This window comes from Dama dama, chromosome 27, assembly GCF_033118175.1.
Source record: "Dama dama isolate Ldn47 chromosome 27, ASM3311817v1, whole genome shotgun sequence".
Lineage (NCBI taxonomy): Eukaryota > Metazoa > Chordata > Mammalia > Artiodactyla > Cervidae > Dama > Dama dama.
In genome coordinates, this window is record NC_083707.1 from 35,864,134 (window position 1) to 35,892,047 (window position 27,914).

General features: G+C 35.7%; 1 protein-coding gene and 1 non-coding gene across 3 annotated transcripts in view; both read left to right on the forward strand.

The window, feature by feature from the left end:
* ROCK1 (Rho associated coiled-coil containing protein kinase 1) overlaps positions 1–27,914 on the forward strand; it is a 119,286-nt gene that overhangs the window by 42,347 nt on the left and 49,025 nt on the right. For both annotated transcript variants that reach the window (XM_061130845.1, XM_061130844.1), the window contains exons 3-10: positions 9,640–9,740; positions 10,262–10,399; positions 13,382–13,557; positions 14,360–14,444; positions 15,737–15,881; positions 16,202–16,340; positions 19,533–19,624; positions 27,332–27,491. In XM_061130845.1, the coding sequence (XP_060986828.1) occupies positions 9,640–9,740; positions 10,262–10,399; positions 13,382–13,557; positions 14,360–14,444; positions 15,737–15,881; positions 16,202–16,340; positions 19,533–19,624; positions 27,332–27,491 (1,036 nt within the window). The remainder of the gene's footprint in view (positions 1–9,639; positions 9,741–10,261; positions 10,400–13,381; positions 13,558–14,359; positions 14,445–15,736; positions 15,882–16,201; positions 16,341–19,532; positions 19,625–27,331; positions 27,492–27,914) is intronic.
* Positions 3,645–3,751, forward strand: LOC133047904 (U6 spliceosomal RNA). The gene has a single exon (XR_009690906.1). It is a non-coding gene; the product is annotated as a U6 spliceosomal RNA (small nuclear RNA).

Genomic DNA, 27,914 nt, shown 5'->3' on the forward strand with positions numbered 1-27,914 from the left:
TTGGATTGTTTCCTGCTTTTGGGATAGTATGAATAAATGCTGCTGTGAATGTGCACAGGTTTTTACGTGGGCATACATTTTCATTTCTCTTGGGTAGATGCCTGAATATAGAATTGTCAAGTCTCATAAATTCTGTTTAACATTTTGAGAAACCCAAGACTGATTTTTTAATATTATAAAAAATATTAATTGATTTTTTTATATACTTTTATTATTTTGGAATAAATGTATGTGCCTGAACATATACGTTGTTCCTGAGCAGATAATAGCAGTGAGTGAGTGTGGCCATTTGTAAATAACGTCATCATATGTTTCAGTAAGTATCATTGAGCACATGCATACATCAAGGACATATTCATGAATGAAGTGTGGTCTCTACCCTTCAGGAAATGATAACATACAATCTAACAGAAGAAATACAAACAACCCCAGGCCATGTTGACAGATGAAACAATAGAGAAATAGCGGTGTCCCAGAGGAGGAAGGCAGGGTGCAGTGGTAAAGAATCTGCCTGCCAGTGCAGGAGGTACAGGAGACACGGATTTGATCCCTGGGTCAGGAAGATTCCCCTGGAGCAGGATATGTTAGCCTGGCGAATTCCATGGACAGAGGAGCCTGGCGGGCCACACACAGTCCACGGTGTTGCAAAGAGTTGGGGATGGACACGTATACACACACACACAGACACACACACACACACCGTCGAGTTGCAAAGAGTTGGGGAGGGGGGCACACATGGCGTGTGCACAGTAGGCAGCCTATCAGTTTGAGGGGATCAGGAATGGCTGAGGAGGAGATGGATAAAGAATTAGATCTTGGTAGTGACTTGCTCAAAACACACACACACACACACACACACACACACACACACCAGACACCACCCCCCCCAGACTGAGGGGATCAGGAATGGTTGAGGAGAAGATGGATAAAGAATTAGATCTTGCTTGGTAGTGACTTGCTCAAATAAAGTGGGGCTAGTCATTTTAGATGGGTGATCAACATCTGCAAAGGACTGGAGATGTGAAGCAGCATCTCTGTGTGGAAATTGCAAGTAACTGGGCATTGCCAGAGCATTGTTGAGAGTATCTAGAAATAAAAGATTGGAGAATGAGATCTAACAGCCATCTTACGCTGTGTTGAGGAGTTTGGGGTTTGGTTTTGATTTTTGTTGATCTGTTTCTCAAACTAGATTACTCTTATGTGTGTTTACATCTGTGTGCACACTGGCAAAACATGGTCCATCTTGCTGGAGCTTGAATCCTATTTGAACATTTGGGCATAGAATAATTTATTATTATTATAAACTGTTGTATTGAAACAAAATCAGGATTTAGGGAATTGAATCTTACATTGTAGATTTTCTAGATATGTTTTAGATCATTTTAGAGCTTATTAGGACTGCTGTGTGACTACTCTAGAAGTTTGCAAGGTGTACTGGATTTCTTTATGCAACGTGTGGCAGTATACTGGACAAATAGTGTATTGTACACAGCCTTTATTGCCATACTTTATTCTGACATTTTCTTAAAACATTTTTTAAATAATTAGGGATGTCTTACAATCTATAGTGATACGTAAAATATGATGCACTTTATAATTGAGGACCCTAAACTAGGCAAAATATATCTTTTTCTCATTAGAAAGCAACAGAATCATAGAAAACTTGAAGTAAATGGAAAATGTGGAGAATAAAATAATCTCTAATCCCACCATACTTGGAAACTACTGCAGTTATTATTTTGGTATATTCCCTTCTGGCTTTTTTCTGTCTATATATATACCAGTATATATTTATGTTTTTAGAAAATTGAGTTCATATACCACATGCAGTTTAATCTCTGCTTAATATCATATGTTGAACAACATTCTACGTAATTATTTTTCAGCAACACAATTCAAATGTTTTATAATACTCTATTGTACGTATATGTATTCCTAGAAGTAAAATTTATTGTGTAGAAAGTATGATTTTTAAAAAAAATACTCTAAAGAAAAACCATCTGTTTGCTTTCTAGAAAGTTTGAGAGACTGTATGTGATTGAAATATTTAAGTTTTCATAACTCTGAAACTATAAATTTTCAATCTTTCTGCGCTCTCTTTTGATGACTTGTGTTTATTTAGAGATGATTAGCTAATCATGTCAGAACTTACAGTGTTTTCTTGTGACTCAGTTTGCCCATTTCATCCTTGCTACCCGTGCTTCTCTGAATTTATGCTGCTGCTGCTGCTAAGTCGCTTCAGTCATGTCCAACTCTGTGCGACCCCATAGACGGCAGCCAAGCAGGCCCCCCTGTCTCTGGGATTCTCCAGGCAAGAATACTGGAGTGGGTTACCATTTCCTTCTCCAATACATGCATGCACACTAAATTGCTTCAGTCGTGTCCGACTCTGTGCGACCCTGTGGACTGCAGCCCACCAGGCTTCTCCATCCGCAGGATTCTCTAGGCAAGAATACTGGAGTGGGTTGCCATTTCCTTCTCCACTCTGAATTCATACTTCTCTGAATTTTAGCTTTCTGCCAGCATCACCTGGCTCAACACAGTTGACAATCACAAATTGTTAAAAGGATCTGGTGGTCACACATTCCTGCTTATTGGTCTTAGAAGTAATAAGGGCTTAGCAGTTTTATAATTTTGCTAGTATTAAATTTCATAAGAAACAGATTAATGTTTACTTTGGGGAAAATGGGCTTGGGAGTTCTAAGAATTCTGCAGTTTTAGGTACAGTTACTGGGATAGGGTTCACTCAAAGGTGGTATTTGAGAAAAGAATTGAAGGAGTTGAGAGGGTTAGCCATGTGGATGTTTAAGGATAGAAAATGGCATACAGAGGAACAGCCAGTGCAAAGGCCATAAGAAGTGTACCTGGCATGTTTGGACAGCAGCAAGGAAGCCATTGCAGCTGGAGAGGGTTAAGCAAGGGAGAGAATAGTAGGAATGAGAGTAGTAGTCAGAGAATGAAGGGAATGGGGAGCGTAGGTCATGTAGAGTCTTGTAGGCCATCGTAAGATTTTTGACTTTTGCTCTGGGTAAGATGGCAAGACATTAGAGGGTTCTGAGCAGAGGAGTGACATGATCTGACTTGTGTTGTAACAGTACTGCCCCATGTTAAGAACAGACTATTGAGAGACAGGGTTAGACACCAGAAATCAGTTAAGAAATGATTACAGTTTAGAAGCGATTGTAGTAGTCCAAAGAAGACATAATGGTGCTTGGGCCAGCATGGTAGCAGTGTAGAGGGTGAGAAGTTAGGTTCCAGATACATTTCAAAAGCAGAGTCAGCCAGATAGGATGTGGAGTAAAAGATAAAACAGGAGTCAAGAATGCCCCTAGGTTTTTGCCCCAAGCAAAACTGACCCATCAGCTGACATGTTGAAATCCTAGATAGAGGTTTGAAGTGAGAACACCTCTTGAGTCAGATACATTAAATTTGAGATGTCTGTTAACTAGGTGGATATATTGTATAAGCAATTGAATATTTAAATCTTAAGTTTCAGAGAGAGGTCTGAACTGAAGAAAAAAAAATTGGGAGTTGTTGATCTGTCAGTGCTTTTTAAAAGTCTACCAAATAAATGAGTGTAAACACAGAAGACTGCATCATGAAAGACTGAGCCTTGAGAAGATTTAGTGTTAAGAAATCTGGGAGTGCTCACTTCGGCAGCACATATACTAAAATTGGAACGATACAGAGAAGATTAGCATGGCCCCTGTGCAAGGATGACACGCAAATTCGTGAAGCGTTCCATATTTTTAAAGAGACACAGATGTACAGAACAGACTTTTGGACTCTGTGGGAGAAGGCGAGGGTGGGATGTTTCGAGAGAACAGCATTGAAACATGTATATTATCTAGGGTGAAACAGATCAGCAGCCCAGGTTGGATGCATGAGACAAGTGCTTGGGCCTGGTGCATTGGGAAGACCCAGAGGGATCGGGTGGAGAGGGAGGTGGGCAGGGGGATCGGGATGGGGAATACATGTAAATCCATGGCTGATTCGTGTCAATGTATGACAAAAACCACTACAATATTGTAATTAGCCTCCAACTAATAAAAATAAATGAAAAAAATTAAAATTAAAAAAAAAAAAGAAATCTGGGAGAAGAGGAGGAACCAATAAAAGCAGCTGAGAAGAAATCATTTGATGTTGGAAAAAGATTATCCTTAGTACTGTTGTAGGAATGTAGTACCCTGGAAGTCAAGTAAGTATAGCAGGGGTCATCAGACTGTCAGACGCTGCTGATACATCAACATGAAGACTGGGAATTTAGCAACATGGTGGTCACCTGTGACTTGCAGTTTTATTCTGGCTTTTTTGTTGTTTTTAATTTTGACCACACTGTGCAGCTTGTGGGATCTCAGTTCTCCAACTAGGGATTGAACCCGGGCCCTGGCAGTGTAAGCATTGAATCCTAGCTGCTAGACCACCAGGGAACTCCCTGACCAGCAATTTTGATAGAAAGGTAATGGCCAAAGACTACCCTAAAAGGATTTTAGCTGAAGGATTTAGACAGAGTACAGACAGCTTTTGAGGAATTTTGCCATAGTGCGGTTGAGTAATGGGGCAGTAGCTAGTGAGAGAAATGGCGTCGAGAGGTTTGTTTGTTTAAGATGGGAGTGAAAATGGCATGATATGATCCAGTTAGGAAGGGGAAAGCTAGTGACACAGCAGAAAGAGGGGAAAATTGCTGGATCTGTGTCCTCGAGCTGGTGAGGATGACATCACTGGTAGAGGGATTGGTGTGAGAGAGCAGTTTTCTCAAATAGTAAAAGTGAAGAAAGCAAATATATGAGGGCACATGCTGGTAGTTGAATATGAATATATAATATAAATATATCTATTTAATGGTAAGTCTATGACAGTTTTCTTTTCATCGTTTCAGGGTGGTAGCCAACACAGTCATTAACTATGAACAAGAATCAGTGGGAGGTTTGAAAAGAGAAAAGAAAATGTGAATTATGGTCTCTAGTAGAGTGGAAGAGTGAATATACTAAAGAAATGTATGATTGCCAAGCAGAATTAAGGGCACGCTTTATGTTTGCAATTATGGATTTAAAGTGGGATCTGTCAGTATGATTTTATGTATTTATCCAGACGTATTCAACTACATGGGTGCTGACATTGAGTTAGCTATAGAGTTAGATTTAGCTGAAATTATGGTTTTGCCAAACTATAATGAGGCAGAAAAGAGCCAAGGCATTAAAGGTGTATGCAAGTGAGTAATTATAATACTTGATTGTGTAATTTAAGCTGGGTAGATAAGAAAGAGAACCTTTCAGTGCAGTGAGGTACAGTAAAACCAGATAGGGTTAGTGGGTTGGGAGATCTTGGTGAGCTGGGGATTGTTGGGGTTGAGTTATTGGAGGGAGTGAGCAGGAAAGTTGAATGAGTGCTTAGAGAGTGTAGGATTTGAAATGAAGGGAGGACTGTAGTTACTGATATTGATAAAATCTAGTATGTGGAAATGAGCGGCTGAGATAAAGTGGAGGACAAGTTCCTTGGAAGAGAGAAGTTAAAGGTATTGAGAGGCCAGGTTATTAGAAGTATCATCTATGGGTGTATTAAAATCCTGAAGAATTAGGAGAATACTGGAGAGAAGGTTAGTAAACCAGAAACCAGAATTATCTGGCAGTGAGATGTGATGAGCTGGGGGTGAGTAAATTACAGTGACAGTAAGAGGTAGTGGGAGATATAACCTTGTAAACATGAAAAGCAAAACTGGGTGAGTGTGTAGGGATGGCAGTGGGGTTCCCCTGTCCCGCTTCCAGGGCCACTGGAGGGTGAGCACGTGGAGGGTAAAGGGCACCAGTGTAGAGCTGATGGGAAAGTGGAGTCAGGGGAGCTGGGTTTCCATCGGAGCCGGGGTTGGCAAGCTACAGCCCACAGGCCAAATCTGGCCTACCATCTGTTTTTGAATGTCTTATGAGCTATGAATGGTTTTTATATTTTTAAAAATAATTTATAGAACGTCAAAAGATTAGTAATGTTTCACGATACATGAAAATTATATGGATTTCAGTGTCCATAAGTAAAGTTTTATTGGGACATAGCCTTGTCATTCTTTTCTGTATTGTCTGTGATTGATTACTTTTCTGCTACAGGACAAGTTGGGAAGTTGAGTAGTGACAGAAATCATACGCGGCGTCTTTACTGCTTCACACCATTGCTCAGCATACTGTAGATCACAGTGCTGCAGTTATAACTCAGCAGCATTCCATGTGTGTCACCATACCACAGCATTTTATTTTTTTCCCCATTGTCGGTGCATGCCCATCATATCAGAACAAAAAAGGAAAAGAAAAGTGAACTTGAATGTTGTTACTTTGCACCACAGTGAAGTGTGGATTATTTCTTCAAGTTAGAGGGTGAAGTGTTGTGTTCCTACACAGTGACACTGTGGCTGTGCTGAAAGGGTGCAGTGGGCACTGACAGGAGCAGAACGAGCACTCACCATAACGTTCCCAACTCACAGGAAAGTAACAGTAAGAAAAGCCCGGAAAATTTAAAAGAGAATATCCCATCACAGCAGAATTTTCTTTACAAAATAAAGGAAGAAAAAGATGTTACGACCTTATGTAAGTTTACAAGTGGCTTATTTGTTAGCCACACAGAGCTGTTTGATGATCGATCGTGAGTGTTTGCAGCAGCAGAGCAAATGTGTATAGAGAATAAGACTGTTAGCTTCTTGGCAAGAACAGTAGTTGCTCAAAGCGTCAAGACTGTTGGGAACAGCAGCAATAGACAGTGTAAAAGCAAGATAATTTTGAGTGATTTTCCTTGACTCTTACTTATTTGAGCGATCATTGCTGAGTTTGAAGTGACTAAAGAATTAACCTCTGTGTATAGTCTGCGTGGAACAAGTACAGGCAAGATAGTTGAGGAAACACTAAGTACGACTTGAAGTGGGGTCTGCTGAGACGTGTGACCAGGGTGGTAGTTAAAATTGTGTGCGGTGCAGGAAATGGCTTAGTTGAACTAACAGATCTTGTGAAAACACAAGATGTTTAAAATTTAGAGCCTGCAGTTTGTATTATACGTCAGCAAGTACTTTTTGGAAAGTATTTGGATCTATCATGTGTTACTGAACCACAGTATCAGTGGTAAACCTTATTCAGTCTTGTGGACTTACACATGAACAATTCTGTACATTTTTGACAGTAATTGAAGCTGAGTGTGTCCATTTATCTTTGCATGCAGCAAGTCAGTGTCTTAGCAGTGGTAACATTTCATTGTGATTGTTTATGGATTTGTGTACCTCCCAAATCTGTCTGTCGAATCCCTCGCCCCTCGGTGTAACTGTATTTGGAGATAGGGTCAAACAAGAGGCAGTTCAAGTTGAATGAGATCATAAAGGTGGGACCCTGATAAAATGGGATTGGTGACAGGGTTAGTGTCCTCACCTGCACAGCACACAAGATGTCCTGTGAGCTCACAGAGATGCTGGCTGCCAGCAAGCCAGAAAGAGAAATCTCACCAGAAACCAAACTCCCTGGCCCCTGATCTTGGCCTTTGAGTCTCTAGAACCAGGAGAAAATTAATGTCTGTTTAAGCCACCCAGTCTGTGGGATTTTGCGTGGTAGGAAGAACTGACCAAAATGAAGATTTTTCTTCAGGAAGAGAACCACTCCCAACTGTCATTGAATTACCATTGAACACTGACTTTGGACATCAGTTTTTGCTTTAACCTAAAATTACAAGGCAAAACAGCACTTCTTTGCAAAACTGAAATGTAATGAAGTCATTTTGACAACTAATATTGTCTGAATCACAAGTAATGTTGAGCAGCTTTGTAAGTTGTGCTGTCAGAAATTAAAAGAAGCAGTGAAATCTCTACTTCCACATAAATTTGCAGCAGACATATTTTCGGGGCCCAAAACTACAGACTTAATATCATGTTTATGGCTCTAAACCTCATATAACCAGAGCCAGGGATCTTTCTCAACTCCATAGGCTATCATATAACTCATTATCTGGTTCATGACTTCATTATTTCTCATCTAAAGTATTACAGTATTCTTAAAATTCAATCCCCCCCCCCCAGCCTTGCCTTTATTGAATTTTATCTTTTACATAGTCGTTGGAGTAGCTGAAATGTAAATTTGACTATATTGTTTTCTATGCCTTCTTTCTTTTCATGGCTTCCCACACAGAGTGGTGGTTTTCAGGTGGTGGTTCTAGTTCCCAGCAGACCCCACAGGACTCTTCAGGGCTGCGGTAGAGGTGTACAAAATAATTCCTCTGCTACCAGCCACCACCACGATCCCCTTGAAGCAGAACGCTTTTATCTGTTTTCATATTGTACTGCTTTTAAATTTTAATGTGAAAAATATTTTTTGTTGATCTGCCTGTTAGTCTCTCTTTTCTTTTTCCCAACTAGCTAACTGCTACTCCCTTTTTTTTTTTTTTTTTTTTTTTATTCTTAAGACTTGTTTCAGGTTCTGTCACCTCCAGAAAGCCTTTTCTCGCCATCTCCCTCTCAGGCAGGCTTAGGTTAGGTGTCATCCTTGGTATTCCACAAACTCTGTGCTTGTGCTTTATTTCCCTTTTTTGCATTTTTTGGTATTATTATTTGTTTCTGTTTCATTTGAAATGCATAAAAGCAGAGACTATATTTTTAAAGTTACATTTCTATATCTACAGTGATTACTATAGAGACTGCATGGTTAACACAAATGTTTCTGCAGTAAATTGATTATTGTTTATATCTTGCTGATACATTTGCAATAGATATTTGATCTAAAATTAAATGTACTTATATTATTCCTATGTGAAAGTTTACTCTCTGTTGCATGTGTTTATAGTCCATAAGGTATACAAACACGAGTTTAAATTGTGCATTTCAAAAGAAAGACAAGATGATATATGCAGCTTTTATTAGTAACTAGAACTTAAGTTTAACAGCTGCCCTGTATTTTGTACAACTCTGAAATGTGAAGCTTTTCCATGTAATCTCATGCCAGTGTTGACCCGTGTGGATTAAAATAGCCCTATTTTAATCTATGACCAAATTAGGAATTAGAATATCTACCCAGTGGGGATTTTAAATTATTGTAGTTGTAGTGTGACAGGTTTATATAAATAATTGCAAATTCCCACTGTGTGTTTTAAGTTAAAGTCTCCATTCAAATAGAGAAATGTAATAAGTATGTGATTCTTTAGCATGTTTATTTTACCTTTGATATTTTAAATTATATCTTTTTAAAAGGATTATCAAAACTGACTTGATAAAAAGAAGATTTGTTTAATTAATCTAAAATGTCTACCTGTGGCCCCTTGGTTCAAAGTTGATATATACTTAAAAATACCAGGAACTAATTAACTAATTATCCTCAGTATATGTGTAGTATAAAGTTTGTTTTTTTTAAAAAAACATTCTGGTCAGATTTTAATAAAATTACTTAACAGCTAGAGTGAAGTCATTCCAGAATTTTTTTTTTTTTTTTCTTTTTCAGAATTTGTTGAAAACAGTTCTCAGCACATTGAGCATTTTTCTTTTACAACTTCATATTTTACCTGTATCAAATAATTTTTAATGCACATCTTTGTTTTTTGTTGTTTCTCAAGAACTTGAATGTTAAATAAGCAGTTTTAGTTATAACTGCTTCAGTGATTTAAAATTATAAACTTTCTCTTTTCATACAGATAAAGACACAATAAATAAAATTAGAGATTTACGAATGAAAGCTGAAGATTATGAAGTAGTGAAGGTGATTGGTAGAGGTGCATTTGGAGAAGTTCAATTGGTAGGTTATTTTAATGAGATTAAAAAATCTTTTTAAAATTAAAAAATCCACTTGTTTGTTTAACATATGATGTTTTGGAAAAGTATTGATTTTATAAAAGTCTTGCTTTAAATTGCTCTAGACTTTCTTGCCTACCAATATGAAAGCCTAGAGTCTCATTCAGCAGTAGTGTGAAATATTTTCCCCAAGCATTCAGGGGTAGAGAAGAGGTTTCAAGCATCAAAAGAGAAGCCTTTACTCCTGATACTACTCCATCTAAAATGCTGTGGCATAGTAAGTTTTTAAACAGGAAGTAGCATCCATAGCAGAGTGGAGAAGGGGATGGATGCCATAATATAGGGAATAAAGTTTTTTTTTCTAACATTACTTATGGTATTTAAAGCCTTAACGTGATCTTACTGGGGTAATTCAGAAGAGACGTTAAAACAGCAAGACAGTAATGTTAGATTATTTAGTAAATTGTTTGTGGAGACACTGATCTTTAAATGTTAATGACAGGTTCATTATTTTCCATTTCAAAGGTAAGGCATAAATCCACCAGGAAGGTATACGCTATGAAGCTCCTCAGCAAATTTGAAATGATTAAGAGATCTGATTCTGCTTTTTTCTGGGAAGAAAGGGACATCATGGCTTTTGCTAACAGTCCTTGGGTTGTTCAGGTATGCTTTTGCTGTTGTTTCATTGTTGTTGTACTGGTTTGTAACTTAACATATCTGAGAAACTGACTTTGTTTTTTAGTGAACAGTAAGAGAGAATTTATTGGCAGTTATAAAAGTATCTAATATGTCATTTTTAAAATCATAAAATTTAATGTTATTGAACCATCTCTAGGAAGGAAGTAAATATTTGTCTCTCATTTTATGGAATGGAAGAAAATGGGAGAAAGGAAGGAAAAAAAGTTAAGCTAGGCCTCCAAATAATATTGTATTGGCTTCAGGTTTTTCAGTGGAAAGAAAAATACACCAGAAAGTCAGTAATTATAAGTCCTGGTCTTGACTGCCACAGGCCTACCTGAAGTTGTGGCCAGGTTATTTCCAACGTTGAGCCTCAGTTTCATTGCTCAAAAATGTGAAAGTTGACTTAGATTGGTTATCTTCAACTGAATAGGTACCTCATTTGGAGTCATGGGAGCAAGCAGTTTTTTGGGTAGGTTATCATTCTGGGTTTTCTCTTGCTGCTTCAATTAGAGCAGCTGCATGTTTTATGTGTCTTATATATTGGGATTCTTACTAAGACTTCATGTGAGGGGGATAAGATTTTCTGGTTTAAAAAATGGAGTAAAACTACTAAGCTAGATCATTTCTGAAATCCTAGCATGAATTCTGTATCTTCTTTATTTATACTATGTAATGAAAACTGTCCTAAATAAGCATAATAGTAATTGGTATAAAAAATATGAAATATGTTTAAAATTTGCATAATAAGGCTTTTTATACTTGAAATGTCTGTTCTTGTTTGTATCGGCTATATAGAGCAGGGTCTGTCAGCCTTGGTATTGTTGACATTTTCAGCCATATAAGGGCTTCCCTAGTAGCTCAGTTGGTAAAGAATCTGCCTGCAATGCAGGAGACCCAGGTTCGAGCCCTGGGTCAGGAAGATCCCCTGGAGAAGGGAATGGCAACCCACTCCAGTACTCTTGCCTGGAGAATTCCATGGACAGAGGACTTGGCAGGCTACAGTCCACGGGATCGCAGAGTTGGACACGACTGTGTGACTGACTTTCCTTTTCCTTTCAGCCATGTGATGTTTTGCTGCTGGGGGCTGTCCTGTGCCTTATATAGGGTTTGTAACAGCATCCTTGACTTCTGCCCAGGTCCTCCCAGTAGCAGCCCTCCCCACCCCACACACCAGCTATTACCAACTAAAATTGTGTTCAGACATTGTGGTGTGTTGGGGAGAGTGGGTGGGTGGGGGCCATGCGACACCAACAGTTTCCCTTTCTGGTTGAGAACCACTGATATGGGGAATGTTCAATGTGTAAAAAGTTTAAAACATCACATAAATGTTTAAGGTTGAATTTACAACTTGTGAATTTGAAGCTTTATTTTTCTTGATACATTGTCTGTAAATAGGGAAACTGCCACCAAATCAGCAATGTTTTTTTAATTATGGTGTCCGAGTGATTCACTGTACATGTTAACCTGGGATAGTCATGAGACACCACTTAGTTTCTTATCCTTCCCTCTAAATATATTTTATAATTAAAGTTACTAAGTGAAAGTGAAAATCACTCAGTCATGTCTGACTCTTTGCAACCCGATGTACTGTAGCCTGCCAGGCTCCTCTGTCCAAAGAATTCTCCAGGCCATAATACTGGAGTGGGTAGCCATTCCCTTCTCCAGGGGATCTTCCTGACCGAGGGATCAAACCAGGGTCTCCTGCGTTGCAGGCAAATTCTTTACCAGCTGAGCTGCCAGGGAAGCCCATAAGTTACTAAATCCATAACTAAAATAACTAAAGTTACTAAATCCATAGCTAAAATTGTTAAATGCTGTTGAAAAAAATGAAATAAAGAATTTAAAGATATAACTGCCTAGATAAATTAGTTATAATTTATAATTTTTCTCTAGGGCTTATTTCATTTATTTTAGTTCTATTCTAATCTTACCATGTTTACTTAAAATGTCCTTTTGTATTCTCCCTGGTGGTCTAGTGGTTTGGATTTGGGGTTTTCAATGCCCTGGGCCCCAGTTCGATGCCTAATCAGGGTACTAAGATCCCACAAGCTGCATGTCATGGCCAAAAAAGAAAAAAAGAGTGTTCTTTTGTAAATTTGCTTTCCTCTTAACTTCAACCCTGGGTGTATAATATATTTATGCCTGATACCATTGCCAGTTTCGTATTGATGGACCTTCCCCTTCCTGCTTTGACTCTGTTGCCCTTTTCCTGCTTCTCTGTTGGCTGTTCCTCCTACTGACTGCAGTTGTTTACTGAGCACCTGTTGTAGAAAGTACTTTCAGTATTCGCTAATCTCTTTTTAACAACCTGGAAAGGCAGTTAATCCCCATTAGTTACATCCTCAATTTATAGATTAAATTTGTGCTTTTGTTCATTGAACATTCATTAAGTACTTGCCAACTGCCAGGCATCTAGATGCAGACTGGGCAGCAGGTATAAAAGTCAAATATGGTATAGTCCCAGCACAGTTCCATATAGTCTCCCAAAAAGGATATAATCACAGATAATTTGAGAGGTTATGTAATTGCCTAGTCACACAGCTAGTCAGAGACAATTAAAACTAAAGCCTAATTATTAGACTACTGGAAAATTGTGATATCAATATAAATTTAACATTAAACCCCACTATGCACAATTTAAATTAGAACTACAATATATGTTTGCTTAGAAGAATTGTATATCCTTTGAAAGGATAAATGTTATAATTTTTTAAAATTCTCAGTATAAGTAATTTAATTAGTATAGAAAACGTAGAGAAAAAAGTCTCCAGCTCCTCAGAAATAACCAGTTAATAATTCCTTGACATATGCAAAGTTCTTTGTGCTATTTATGTTTGTATTTATTTCCTTTTTAAAAACAGTGCTTACAACTACTGCATTTGATTATTTTATTTTTGACAATTCTTAAATGAAACAGTTTTGCTTAATCTTAATGAATTTCTTTGTTCTTCTGTATTTGTGTAGCTATTTTATGCATTCCAAGATGATCGTTATCTCTACATGGTAATGGAATACATGCCTGGTGGAGATCTTGTAAATTTAATGAGCAACTATGATGTGCCTGAGAAATGGGCCCGATTCTATACTGCAGAAGTAGTTCTTGCATTGGATGCAATCCATTCCATGGGTTTTATCCATAGGTAAAGATAAAAATGTTTAAAATTTCTCATTTGTCAAAGAGAGAAGCTAAAACTAAGTACTTTATTTGGTTAACACATCCCACTCTGAGTCCACCTATTCTTCCATATTACATAAGTGGTATTTCAGGATTTAAAACTTTGAAATTTGTAGTTCTAACATTTCAGTTTAGTGTTGATATAAATATACTCTTTTAATATTTCTTAATTTGATTATAAGGCTTTTATATAGTGTCCTGAAAAGTAAAATGTATAAGCTATTTTTTTAAGGTATCTTCCAGGGTATTAAATGCTTTTAATTTTTATATTCAAATTAATTTGCTTTTGATTAGTGAATAGATCATATTTATTTGTTAGAAGGGTAGTTTAATTTGTTTTACAAACACCAATTGGATTCTCTGTGTACTTGCTGTGCTCAGTGCCAGGGATACAAAAATGCAAGTGACTTAAGACCCTCTTCTAGGGTTATTTATGTATTTATCTATCTTGTGTGTTTCAGTTACTTTTTATGTTTGAATGTTACATTTTTTATAGTTATTCTCTCTCAAATGACTTGATTTTCCTCTTGGAAGAATCAAACTCTGCTTCAAAAGGAATATTATATGTCTTCTTCTGAGACATAACGTATGAGAGAGTCTCCCTGATGAAGTTCAGTTTATAGATGTGGAGAGACAGCACATATAGTTTAAAGGTGGTCTTACCTAAACTGAGTGAGGATATCTTACCTAAAATCATTGCCTCATATCATTTTTATCAACTTATGACCTGTTTCAGAGATACTCTATTTTTTTTTTTCCCTCTTCAGAGATGTGAAGCCTGATAACATGCTGCTGGATAAATCTGGACATTTGAAGTTAGCAGATTTTGGTACTTGTATGAAGATGAATAAGGTTAAATAATTAGATTTTAATTTAGTTTTGCTAATTCAAGATCGATGCTTTTTACAAAGTGTTTTAAGAATTTAAGAATTACTAACCGTATCTGGCCATGTACAGAATTGATGTGCCCTGTCTTATTTGTTGGACTAAAATGCCATGGTTTTGCTGTTGTGTTTGTAACTTGTAAGTACTTTATTTTTTTCCCCTATTTAGGGGAAGTGTGGATTGCCAGATTTACTGAATCTTTTAAAATAACTCTGTAATGTCCACTATTTTAACTAGAAATGGGCTTAGTTTAAATGGCACTAAGTACTAATGCCAGTGTTAAAATGCGACTTTCATAAAAACTGGATTTCAGTAATACATGTATTTTTTAGTGTCTTACTTAGCCTTCTATTAAACATGAAAAGATCTTACTACTTATTTTGGGAGTTGGTCATAAAAGATATCCATGCTCACTGTTTATATAATAAATAACATGTACATGGCTGAAGTAGCAAGTATGCTGCTTTATTTTCAGTTGAAACAGTTTATATTCTTTGAAACTTACCATAGAAGAATAACCGGAAAGTTGTATTTATTTTCGAAGGAAATTTACTGGTTAGGAGGAAAGCCCTATGTGAGAACTTTTGTGTAAACATTTATAATTCTCTTGCATTAATACCAGCTACAGTAAGTAACAGGTATATATAGTTTTGTTTTTATTTGGAGAGAAGTTTAAAATGTATAGTAAACGGAGATCAGTGGGCTTAACGCTATTATGCCCTTTTCCCATGCATGTGCCTTCCTGTTTTATATGTGTACAGTCGCTTCTTAATGTTTTTTTCTCTATTTCAAGTATAGTTAAATTGAATGACTATTTTAGTAAAAAACAATTAAATCACCTTTTATGTATTAATGTTATCGAGTGATTTGTTGTCAGTTTCTCAACATATTTGCCTTGACTTATATACTTGTTCTCTGCAGTTGAGATCATCTTATTGTTTCAACTGGGGGAATAATAAATGGTGTAATAATAAAAGAATAATAAGTGGGAAATAATAATTAATAAATGCACTATGTCTTTCTAGTGAATGTTATTACAAAGTAAAAGTATCTGTAAACACGTACACACATGAATATATATGTACATAATATGTATATAGGATTAAGCTATGTATTACTTTTTGACAAGTTTGCATTAGGTTTTAATATGATCTTTTTATAAAGACTTAGAGTTCTACAGATTATATTAAGAAAAAACTTGTGTTGAATAATTGACACTTTACATTTATATCCTAATTGAAAATTTGACCTCTATTTAGGAAGGCATGGTACGATGTGATACAGCAGTTGGAACACCTGATTATATTTCCCCTGAAGTATTAAAATCTCAAGGTGGCGATGGTTATTATGGACGAGAATGTGATTGGTGGTCAGTTGGGGTATTTTTATATGAAATGCTTGTAGGTGAGTAAAGGAGAATTTTATGTACCTCTAACAGTTGTTCATCTCCATACTTAGACTTGGCTTCTTCTGATAAAATATTACATGAAGTAAGCAATGTTGATTTTGTTAGTAGAAAACAGATTGATCCAAGCTCTGATCCAAACACACATACTTTGTGTGTTTTGACAAACTTGATGTGTTACTTCTTTTTATGTATTTGGTGTATGTTTTTAATTTATGCATAGTTAATTATCATTAAGCAGTAACATTGACTTTTCCTTTGAAGCTTATTTCTCTAAATATATCTTAATTTGCTTTTGTTTGCCCTGTCAATTTGTCAGGTGATACACCATTTTATGCAGATTCTCTAGTTGGAACTTACAGTAAAATTATGAACCATAAAAATTCTCTTACCTTCCCTGATGATAATGACATATCAAAAGAAGCAAAAAATCTTATTTGTGCCTTCCTTACTGACAGGTAAATAATTTTAACATGGAACACTATTCAAGGAAACTTTGATTTTGCTGCTCAGTTTTTAAGGTCTCTTTCTGAGCTCCTTTATTTGCACTATTGAAATTAAAATGTTACCATTCTTCAAATCATTCATGACAGTGAAACCTGATATAATTTTCTGATTTTTCTGGATCTCAATTACCTTACCTAAGAAATTGGGATAGTAAAAGATTCTTTTCTGATGACTAGATCAGATTGTAATTTTTTTCATTGTTAAAATTTAACTTAAGTATAAAGATGATAGTATATTTTATTGAATCTGGTTTTGTTGTTGTTCTTTTGGCCATGCTGCATGGGCTTGTGGACTCTTAGTTCCCCAAACAGGGATTGAACCCAGGCAGTGAAAGGGAATTCCCTGAGGGTTTTAGTTTTTTTAAAGAGACATGTTAAAATTTCTATGATTAGAGTGCATCTTAAGATCAATGGCATGTACTAATTTAATTGAGGGCATTTTTTTTTTCCCTAGTGATAGAAAAATGATGATGCATCTTCCAGTTGATGCCATTTAATACTGTATTGTGTAGTTGAAATTTGTTGAGATGCTAGAACTTAAATGTTCTTGCCAGCAGCTGAAACAGGAAAAGTAAATATGTGTAGTGATTGATGTGATAATTAGCTTGTTGGGAGAATCCTTTCACAGTGTATATGTATGAATATAAAATTGTCAGATTGTAAGCTAAATATCTTAAAATTTTATTTGCCAGTTATACTTCAGTAAAGCTGGGAAAAAGATTTAATTATATCTGGCATATACTTTTTGAAATTAAAGAGATAGTGCAGAGCTATACAAAAAAAGTATTAGTATTTCCTACCTCCTTCCTTCATTGACATGGTCTTCTAGGTTCAGCAAGCATTTTTTATAAATGTAAATGCATGTAAGGGTCTTAGAAACAGGAATGGCCTATTTTATATATATAAATAGATATATATATATATCCTTGTCATTTACTTCTAAAATTTAAATATGAACCAGTTGACTTACTAAGATTACATTTAGGGTTTAAGGTTGTTTATGGTTAAGTACTAGAGGGGCTTTGTACCTTTAAATGTGTTTCAATTTGAGATTCACTTTAATTAAAGTTAATTTATTCTCCTTCAGTATGTCCTTTAGAACCTGAAACATGATAGTTTTTGAAATTTCTTTATTTTAATATAAGCACTGTATAAATGTAGTCTAATATAAAAATCATGCTGGGATATAGAATTGAACAGGGTGCACAGCCTCTTCTCCACTATGTCCTAGCCCTTTGTGGGAAGCAGACAAGCAGGTGAGATACTTACTATACAGAGATAAGTACTCTCAAGTATCATGTGCCAAAGAACCATGGAGAGGTTCCCTAATCCAGTCTGAGAGAGTCAGTGAAAGTCATTAAAAGTGTCTTCTTATATCTAAAGCAATTTCTCTTTTAACGCATGAAAAAGTTTGGGATGTTTGTTGTTTACAAGTGCTCTCCTAAAGCACACGGTGCTGAGTTCCTCTTTCCAACTCAACTAAAGGCACATTTTAAAATGCTTTTTTTCTGTGCCTACTGAAGAGGCCAAGGATCAGTAGCTTGTCCCATTTAGTTCAGTTCAGTCGCTCAGTCATGTCTGACTCTTTGCGACCCCATGAACTGCAGCACATCAGGCCTCCCTGTCCATCACCAACTCCCGGAGTCCACCCAGACCCATGTCCATTGAGTCATTGATGCCATCCAACCATCTCATCCTCTGTCGTCCTCTTTTCCTCCTGCACTCAATCTTTCCCAGCATCAGGGTCTTTTCAAATGAGTCAGGTCTTTGCATCAGGTGGCCAGAGTATTGGAGTTTCAGCTTCAACATCAGTCCTACCAGTGAACACCCAGGACTGATCTCCTTTAGAATGGACTGGTTGGATCTCCTTGCTGTTCAAGGGACTCTCAAGAGTCTTCTCCAGCACCACAGTTCAAAAGCGTCAATTCTTCGGCCCTCAGCTTTCTTTAGAGTCCAACTCTCACATCCATACATGACCACTGGTAAAACCATAGCTTTGACTAGATGGACCTTTGTTGACAAAGTACTGTCTCTGCTTTTTAATATGCTGTCTAGGTTGGTCATAGCTTTCCTTCCAAGGAGTAAGCATCTTTTAATTTCATGGCTGCAATCACTATCTGCAGTGATTATGGAGCCCAGAAAAATAAAGTCAGCCACTGTTTCCACTGTTTCTCCATCTATTTGCCATGAAGTGATGGGACTGGATGCCATGATCTTAGTTTTCTGAATGTTGAGCTTTAAGCCAACTTTTTCACTCTCCTCTTTCACTTTCATCAAGAGGCTCTTTAGTTCTTCTTCACTTTCTGCCGTAAGGGTGGTGTCATCTGCATATCTGAGGTTATTGATATTTCTCCTGGCAATCTTGATTCCAGCTTGTGCTTCCTCCAACCCAGCATTTCTCATGATGTACTTTACATAAATTAAATAAGCAGGTTGACAATATACAGCCTTGACGTACTCCTTTTCCTATTTGGAACCAGTCTGTTGTTCCATGTCCAGTTCTAACTGTTGCTTCCTGACCTGCATACAGATTTCTCAAGAGGCAGGTCAGGTGGTCTGGTATTCCCATCTCTTTAAGAATTTTCCACAGTTTATTGTGATCCACCAGTCAAAGGCTTTGGCATAGTCTATAAAGTTCTCAATTTTGTAGGAGGGTCAAGAATTAGTTGTCATTGGTGTTTGGTCAGAAATATTTACTAGAGGATAAAATGGAAATTTTATATTTAAAATATCTTTTGGAGTTTTTGTAAACTGCTGGTGTGACGTAAAGTTGTTAGTTACAAAAAATATATTTACCACTATTAAAAAACCTATCAAGAAAATTCGTTAGGCTAATGAAGCAAGGAGAGTGATTCATCTGGTTATTTGTTGTCAGTAGAAAAACCATGGAGGATCAATAAATCTGTGAGGTTTTTTGGTGTGTGTGTGTTTTTCTTTGGAAAAAATTCTTTAATATTCTCAGTCTTCAACTTATTTTTTATGTATGCCCAAAATTATCCTGATAGTCAACATAATTTCAGGGTGACATAGAATTTTGTATTTATCATCTTGCACAAACTTTGCATTATGCCCATAAATAAATATGAACAGATACTAGTAATAAAATTAAATGATTAATGATTTTTCTCCTTTTCTCTCTATTAGAGAGGTGAGATTAGGGCGAAATGGTGTAGAAGAAATCAAACGACATCTCTTCTTCAAAAATGATCAGTGGGCTTGGGAAACACTTCGAGACAGTAAGTTGTTTCCTCTTGCATGTTACAATGAATATTTGAAAGTAGTTGTGGTAAATAGTCTATCGGAACTGCCTTCCTAAAATAAGTGTATATCTGATGAAAATCCAAAGCACACAAAATCTGATGAAAATCCAAAGCTTATGTAAGTGTTGTCCTAACCTGGTTAGAGAGAGACTGTTTGATAATATTGGGGAAAATATACTGCTCCTTCTCTGATGTTCCATTCAGTATGCCAAGATGAAATGTTATGTACATGTAATGGAGTTGGGCTCAGCAATCATAATGTGATACTTGATCTTTGTTGAATTGCTTTGTTTAGACTTCAGTATCTCATTGTAGAGGAAGCCAGTAATTAAGAGGTAATATTTCTCATGGGGAAAAAAAAAGTTTATTGTCTTGTTTTTGCTAAAACCTAAAGCACAAGGAGGTTCTATCGGAATTTAAGTTGTGTCAGCAGGTAAGAAATTACGGTATGCTTGGTTCTGTCAGGCTTGCAGCTTGCAATAAAAAAAATAAAAATTTGTAGTATGCAAGAAGTTAATTTTCAGTCCATTTAGACTATATCCCTGTTTTAATAACAGTTGAGATTATGACAGTTCACAGAAAACCTTGTTTAATGTAACTGAATTGAAACCATAATGGCACCAAAGGTTCCCATGATCTTTGTGGATTTGGGAGACCAAGAATTCACCTTTCCCTTGCTGAAGTCTCAGGAATTGTTCCCTTTTTCACTTAGCAGAGAAAGGATAGTGTATGTCAGCCCTTAACTTCCTGCTGCAGCATCAGCAATGGACAGTAATTAGGCAATGAACTCAGCTGTTTTAGAAACAGTTACAAATTAGGTATTCCTCTTAAGATCTGCTTATCTAGTTTAGATTGCAAGAGATGATTCTTTTTAATTTTGAAGAGATAGATCATGTAGGTTTGCCAATACTAGTGAAATATCCTTGTTATCATATGTCATATTGCCTTCAGGTACAGTACATATATTGTACTAAGCTATAAAACTGACTACAGAGGGAAAAGGGGAAATAAAGTTTTCTGGAAATTAAGAAATGACACTGCTGCAGATACTGACATTGCTGTCTGGAGAAGCTGCAGGAGCAGCCTCACCTTGAGAGACTCTATTATTAAGTTACACACTGGGAAATACAGAACTTCCTCCTCCTCATAAGTAAATGTGACATGATTATTGTTTTTCTGTTGCAAGAGAAGCTTGCAAGACAGAGATGAGTAGAGTGAGATGATAAGTGGCTGCTTTGAAAAATTCTGTTTTTTATTCAAATATGCCCTCAGTAAAGTTTCAGAAGGCTGGAAACACGTTTACAATTGTAAATAAGAGAAAATTTAAAAGAGAACTGCAGAAACTACCAAGTAATATCTTTTCTGTTGCTGCTTTTTCAAACTGAAGCTATGCATAAATAACTCCAGAGTAACCATACAATAATTCACTCTAAAAAGTAGGGAAGACATAATTCCTTTTGTATATTGAAAGTTGGTATTAATTAGGAGAGGAGGCAGGCTAGTCAGCAAGCATTGACCACCTGCTATATCCTGAGCACAGCTCTATTGCAGACACTAGGAAAACAGCTCATAGTCTAGTGGAATTGAGGCATCCACAGCAGTGGCATTTTTGATATTATACTTCCTTACTATAACTGTTTATGGAAAAAGCAAATAAGATGAATTGTGTCATTGATTTAAATCAAATGAACTGCATGTTTAAAGAATTTCTATAAATAGGTAGTATTATCAGTAGTTTTATTATCATTTCTGTATCTTTTCCAGATTTATATTTTTACCTATGGTTTTGCTACAGTCTACTTAGATTTAATGTACTTGAGCATTTTGAGAGCTCTCCCTAATCCTAATAACTCCTATTTTGTGCTTACTGTAAAAAAAGAAACAAAAGTTGAAGTCTATAGAAGTTACTGTTCCCTTCTTCCCTTTCTCTCTTCCTACCCCTTCTTTACTTCCCACCCCTAAAATACCAAGAATACTTCTATTCTGAACTGACCTCTCTGACCTGCCAAGATTTTAAAAATTATATAACAGTTATAGTTCTTTTTAATTTTCTTTTGCCTCTCTAATTTTCTTTGGCAAGATTTCTTGCTGTTTTGCAAATAATAGTTCTTTTGGTAGTTTTACTACTTACATGTCTGCAAGTTATAATGGCAATCTTCACCATCTGTTCCTTGGTCGTGTGGGAGCAGGGTACAAATACAAAACAGCTTGATTTTTGGCAGAATTTCCACAAGCTTCCTGATCTTACTCACTCTTAATTTAGAGGCAGTAAGTATTAAGACTGTAAAATTACTTTTTCCCACTCATTTGGGATAGAATTGAAGAAATGACAAATTAAAGACAAGAAAAAATGAGAAGACCTAAATAGCTTTCTGCAGGTCATACTGCTAGCAAATGAGAGCGTCAGGACTCAAGTCTCAGTCTGTTTGACTCCATCATCTTTGATCTTGTGAAATAGCATGTACCATTTAATGATTTCTACTGTTCAGTATTATGTAGATTAGAAATGCAGGGGATTGGCACTTGTTGGCAGTTAAATTTTAAGGAAAACAAAATAATAACATTTATTACATAGAATAGCACATTATTAATAATGCTATCTTATATATAACATGTGGTTACTTGAAAAACTTTGCCATTCATGATCTCATTTCAGATAAGATATTGCCATTACATAATCCACCTTTCAGTTGATGGAAGACACTTATGGTTAACTGTGGTAACTGTCAAAACATGTGATGAGTTTTCAGTTTAGTTAAAAGCAAACACAATTAACTGTATGTACATATGTGTTACTTTAGGTTCTGTTTTTCCATCAGATCTGGTGTCTTCTCTTAGGATTTTATATTTTCATGAAGAAGATAATCAATGTAGGCTTCGTGGATAAAAAATTCAGGAGCTAGCAAGTTTTAGGGTCTTAGAAGTGTAGACTGCCTCAGCATTACATTGGGTCCTTTTTATTTATTTATTTTTTATATTGGGTTCTTTTTAAAAAAATAAACTTTAAGAAAGATTGTCTCTTTTTTATTGTCATAAAGGATAAATATCTTAAAATTTACCGTTGTAATCATTTTTAGGTACACAGTTCAGTAGCATTATACACCTTCAGATTGCTGTGTAACCACATCACCGTCCATTTTCAGAACTTTTCTATCACGCCAAACTAAGTCTCTGTAACACATTAAACCTTAAATCTCCATTCTCCCCTTATCCCATCCCCCAGTGGCCACTGTTCTGCTTTATGAATTTGACTGTTCTTGCTGCTTCAAACAAGTGAATTCATACATCCTTTGTCTTTTTGAGATTGACATTTCACTAGCTTGTCTTCAGGGTTCATCCATATTATAGCCTGCATCAGAATTTCATTCCATTTTAAGGCTGAATAGTATTCCATTGTGTATTTATACCACTTTTTTTTTTTAAAAGTTCGTTCTTCTCTTGACTGATACTTCAGAATGCTTGTCCATTAGCTATGGTGAGTAATGTTTCTCTGGTCATTGGTATACAAGTATGTCAGAGTCATTGCTTTCTATTCTTTTGAGTTAATTTTTGTATATAGTGTAAGATAAGAATCCAACTTCATTCTTTTGCATATAGATATCCAGTTTTCCCAGCACCATTTGTTGAAATGACTGTCCTTTTTTCCTTACATAGTGTTGGTACCCTTATCAAAAAGCATTTGACCATATAATGTGAGGGTTTAATCTCTGAACTCTCTATTATACTCCACTGATCTATATACTTGTCTTTATGCCAGTAGTACACAGTTTGGATTATGGTAGCTTTGTAGTAGCTTTTGAAATCAGAAAGTCTGAATCTTCCAACTTTGTTCTTCTTTTTCAAGATTGTTTTGATTACGGGCATACCTAGCTTTATTGCGCTTCACAGATAGCTGAAGTTTTTTACAAATTAAAGATCTGTGACAGCACTGTGTGGTCAGATGATGGTTAGCATTTTTTAGCAGATAAATATTTTTTCGTTAAGGCCTTAATTTTAAATTAGGTTTTTAATTTTAACAGTTTTGAAAACATGATGCTGTTGCACACATAGCAGACTACATTATAGTGTTAACATAACTTCTGTACACACTGGGGAGCCAAAAAAAGTTATATAACTCACTTCATTGCACTGTTTGCTTTATTGCTCTGGTCTGAAACGGAACTCACAATATTTGTAAGGTATGCCTGTATTTGGGATCCATTTAGATTCCATATGAACTTTAGAATGGGTTTTTCCATTCCTGAAAAAAAAGACAGTGGAATTTTCAGAGCAGTCACTGAATGTGTTTCTAGTGAGGCTGCCTTTCCTTTTCTTTTCTTGCCTGTTTGCTCTGACTAGAACTTTCAGCATGTTGTTGAATAGCAGTAGTGAAATCGAGCATCCTTCCTTGTCTTGTTCCTGATCATTGGGGGAAAGCTTTCAGTCTTTCCCTGTTGCATATGATGTGGACTGTGGGTTTTTCAATAGTGCCCTTTATTATATTGAGGAAGTTCCCTTCTATGCCTTGTTGACTGAATATTTTTATCATGAAAGTGTGTTGGATTTTGTAAAACACCATTTCTGTGTTATTTGAAATAATCATGTGGGTATTTTTCTTCATGCTATCAATGTGATGTATTACACTGATTAACTTTCATGTGGTGAGCCACCCTGGAATATATCCCACTTGATCATAGTTTATAACCCTTTTAATATGCTGCTACATTCAATTTGCTAGTACTTTGTTAAAGATTTTTGCATGGGGGGATATTGGTTTATGTTTTTTTCTTGTGGTGTCTTGGTTGGCTTTGGTGTAATTCTGGCTTCATGGGATGAATTAGGAAATGTTTTATCCCCTTCTGTCTTTGGAAAATTGTGAGGATTGGCATTAATTCTTCTTTATGTATTTGATGGAATTCATTTGTGAAACCATCTTGTCTTGGGCTTTTTGTTGAGACATTTTTTGTTATTGATTAAATCTCTTACCATAGGTCTTTTCAGTTTTTCTTTTACAAGTAAGTTTTGATAGTTTGTGTTTCTGGAATTTGTCATTTCATCTCGGTTATCTAATATGTTGGTGTACAATTGTTCATAGTTTTTAAATTTTATCCCTTTTATTTGTAGAAGTTTGATAATCATGTCCCCACTTTAATTTCTGATTTTAGTTATTCATGTGTCTTCTCCTTTTTTCTTATTGAAGTAAAAGATTTGCCAATTTGATTGATCTTTTTAAAGAACCAATTATTTGTTAATTTTCATGTTTCATTTTCTGTTACATGTTTGATTTACTTGCATTTTGATCTGTATTTTTTCTTTCCTTCCTCTAGCTTTGGGCTTGATTTGCTCTTTTTCTAGTTTCTTAGAGTGTCAGTCTGGGTTGTGGATTTGAGATCCTTTTTTTTATATAACATAGGCATTTACAAGTAAAGTGCTTCCCTAAGTATTGGTTTCACTGAATCCCATAAGTTTTGGTATGTTGTTTTCATTTTCATTCATCTCCAAGCATTTTCTTTCTTCCTTTTTTTTTAATTTCTTCACCTCATGGTTTAAGAGAATACTATTTAATTTCCACATACTTGTAAATCTTCTGATTTTCCTTCTATTATTGACTTCTTGTTTCATTCCATTGTGGTTGGAGAAAATGCTTTGTATAATTTCAGCCTCTTTAAATTTATTGTATTTTGAACTAACATATAGTCTGTCCTGGAGAAGTCCCATGTGTATTGAGAAAAATGTGTATTCTGCTGTTGGTGTTGGGTTATGTTCATTATTAAGAGTGGGTTAATGAAGACACTCTTAGAACTGTTTCTTTTATGTCATTTATATGTGTATATGTGTATCTTTGGAACTGTTGTTGTATGCACATATGTTTATCATTGTTGTATCTTCTTCATAAATTGACCCTTTTATCAATATACAGTATTTTCACCTCACACTGGTCAGAATGGCCATCATCAAAAAAAGTCTACAGATAACAAATGCTGGAAAGGATGTGGTCTCTACCCACGAGATGTCAGCAACATCCCTCCCCCAGTTTTGACAACAAAAATTATGCACCCAGACATTTCTGACATTCAGACATTGCTGAATATCTCTGAGGGGCCAAAATTGTCCCTAATTGAAGACTTCAGACACTGTTGAGTATCCCTGAGGGCCCAGACTTGTCCCTGATTGAGAACTACTGTTGTAGGGTTAAATTTGTGCTAAGAGGATGTACTACATAAGGAATGACAATCCTTTTTTCCCCTCTTTCCACAAATTAGGCAGTTAATGTCAGGAAGCTAGAATCATCTAATTGGGCAGTTCTCTTGGCCATTAAGGAAAGAAAATGGTGGAAAAGCTCTTTTCCTGTTCACTGTTAGAACTGCAGCTTCTTTTGATTAAATGTGTTGTTTCATTCCCAGATTTATCTGATAGGTCACTGTATCTGAGATGCACAACAGTAGTTATTTCTTGCCTGGAATACCCAGATGATTTAGTAGAGCAATAATTCAAATTATGTGTGAAACTAAGATTGTAATGTCAGTTACTTCTGTTTGCCCTTCTTCATCTTTTTCTCTTAGGGAACATGAAATGACTGTATGTAAAATAATTATTGAATGTTTTGATGATAATATTTCAGTGATGTTTTGTTATACTCCTGTATCTTTAAACTAGAAAATGTTTTTCCAAAAATTTATTTTTAGATGTACTTTCTGTGGCATATTTAAGCTCTAAAAGAAGACAGTGGTAGTACTTGTTTCGTATGTTATTTTCATTGTCATGAAGATTTGCATTGTCACATACAGTTTTATTTTAAGTGTATGTGGGTCTTGCTTCCCTCAAGTTTAGAACTCCTGAAGAAGATTCTTTGTTGAGGTTTTGTATCCCTGCTCTCTTTTCCCAACAGCCATTTTATAAGACTTACCTGAGTTGTCCCCTAATCACTTAATTCAAGGAAGGTAACTATTAGTAGTCTGAAAATATAATTCAAAATAGTTTGCTCCTATTTAGTATATCATAATAATGACCAATAATGAAAAGAATCTGGGAAAAAACAAAAATATACACACACACACACACACACGTAAGTGAATCACTTAGCTTTACACATGAAACACAATATTGTAAATCAACATTAATTGGAGAAAAAAACAAAAAACAATTTTGCTCTTATAGAGCTATTGAGCCGGTGGGCAGGGGAATACTGATTATCTAGATTCTAGATAAGTAAAAATATTTCAGTAACAAATGATTAACTATACCCAAGACTGCTAAGAGAGGTAACTGATTTCTGGTTTGCTGTAGAGCAGATTAATAAGTGAAATACTGTGTATGAAGCTAACCAACTTTAAGTGCAATTTGTTTTGCCCTATAATTTCTGAACAGTCTTTTCTGTAGTCCTAATTGCTTTTGCACATCTTATACTGCTGTGTATTTTAAAACAAACCTTAATAATACTTGACTTGTAATACTCAAACTTGAGGTATATATGATAATTATCATAATTATTTTTGAAAATAATTGATTTACAGAATTATATAATCAGTGATCAGTAGCTGCTGATTAATAATCCTAGTAAAGCTTACTGTAATAGAATTCAGCCCATTTAGAATTTGTGGTTCACAAGTTATTTATATGTAGGAAGTCATTAGTAGTTAGTGCAAAATCTTTGTTTCACTTGATATTAAATTTGGAAAGAACTAATTTTGTTTCTGTTTTTAGCTGTAGCACCAGTTGTACCTGATTTAAGTAGTGACATAGATACAAGTAACTTTGATGACTTGGAAGAAGATAAAGGAGATGAAGAAACATTCCCTATACCTAAAGCTTTTGTTGGCAATCAACTACCTTTTGTAGGATTTACATATTATAGCAATCGTAGGTAAGTATGCTACACATTGGTTTTGAGGGTAGGCACTGATTTTGTTGTAGTCATATTGTTTTCTTAGGGATATCTAAAATTCACCTTAGAACATTTAAAGTAGATTTAATGGTGTATAAAAAGATATATTAATACGTCACATTCACCAATTAATTATATTTCCAGGGTTTCATATTTAGTATCTTTCAAACTCATCCATGCTTAGGATATTGTTTTTCAGAAATTCTTTGCTGAATAACTTAATGTTTCTTCACATTACAGCTATTAATAGGTCAAGAGATTCTGTTACTGTTGATATTTTGCTTAATCCTGTTATCCAAAAAGTTCTGGTTTTATAATGCATTTTTTAACAGTATGTAGTCTTCTAGCATTATCATCGCTATATTGATGTTACAAAAGGCCTATAGTTTTCAATTCTTCAAA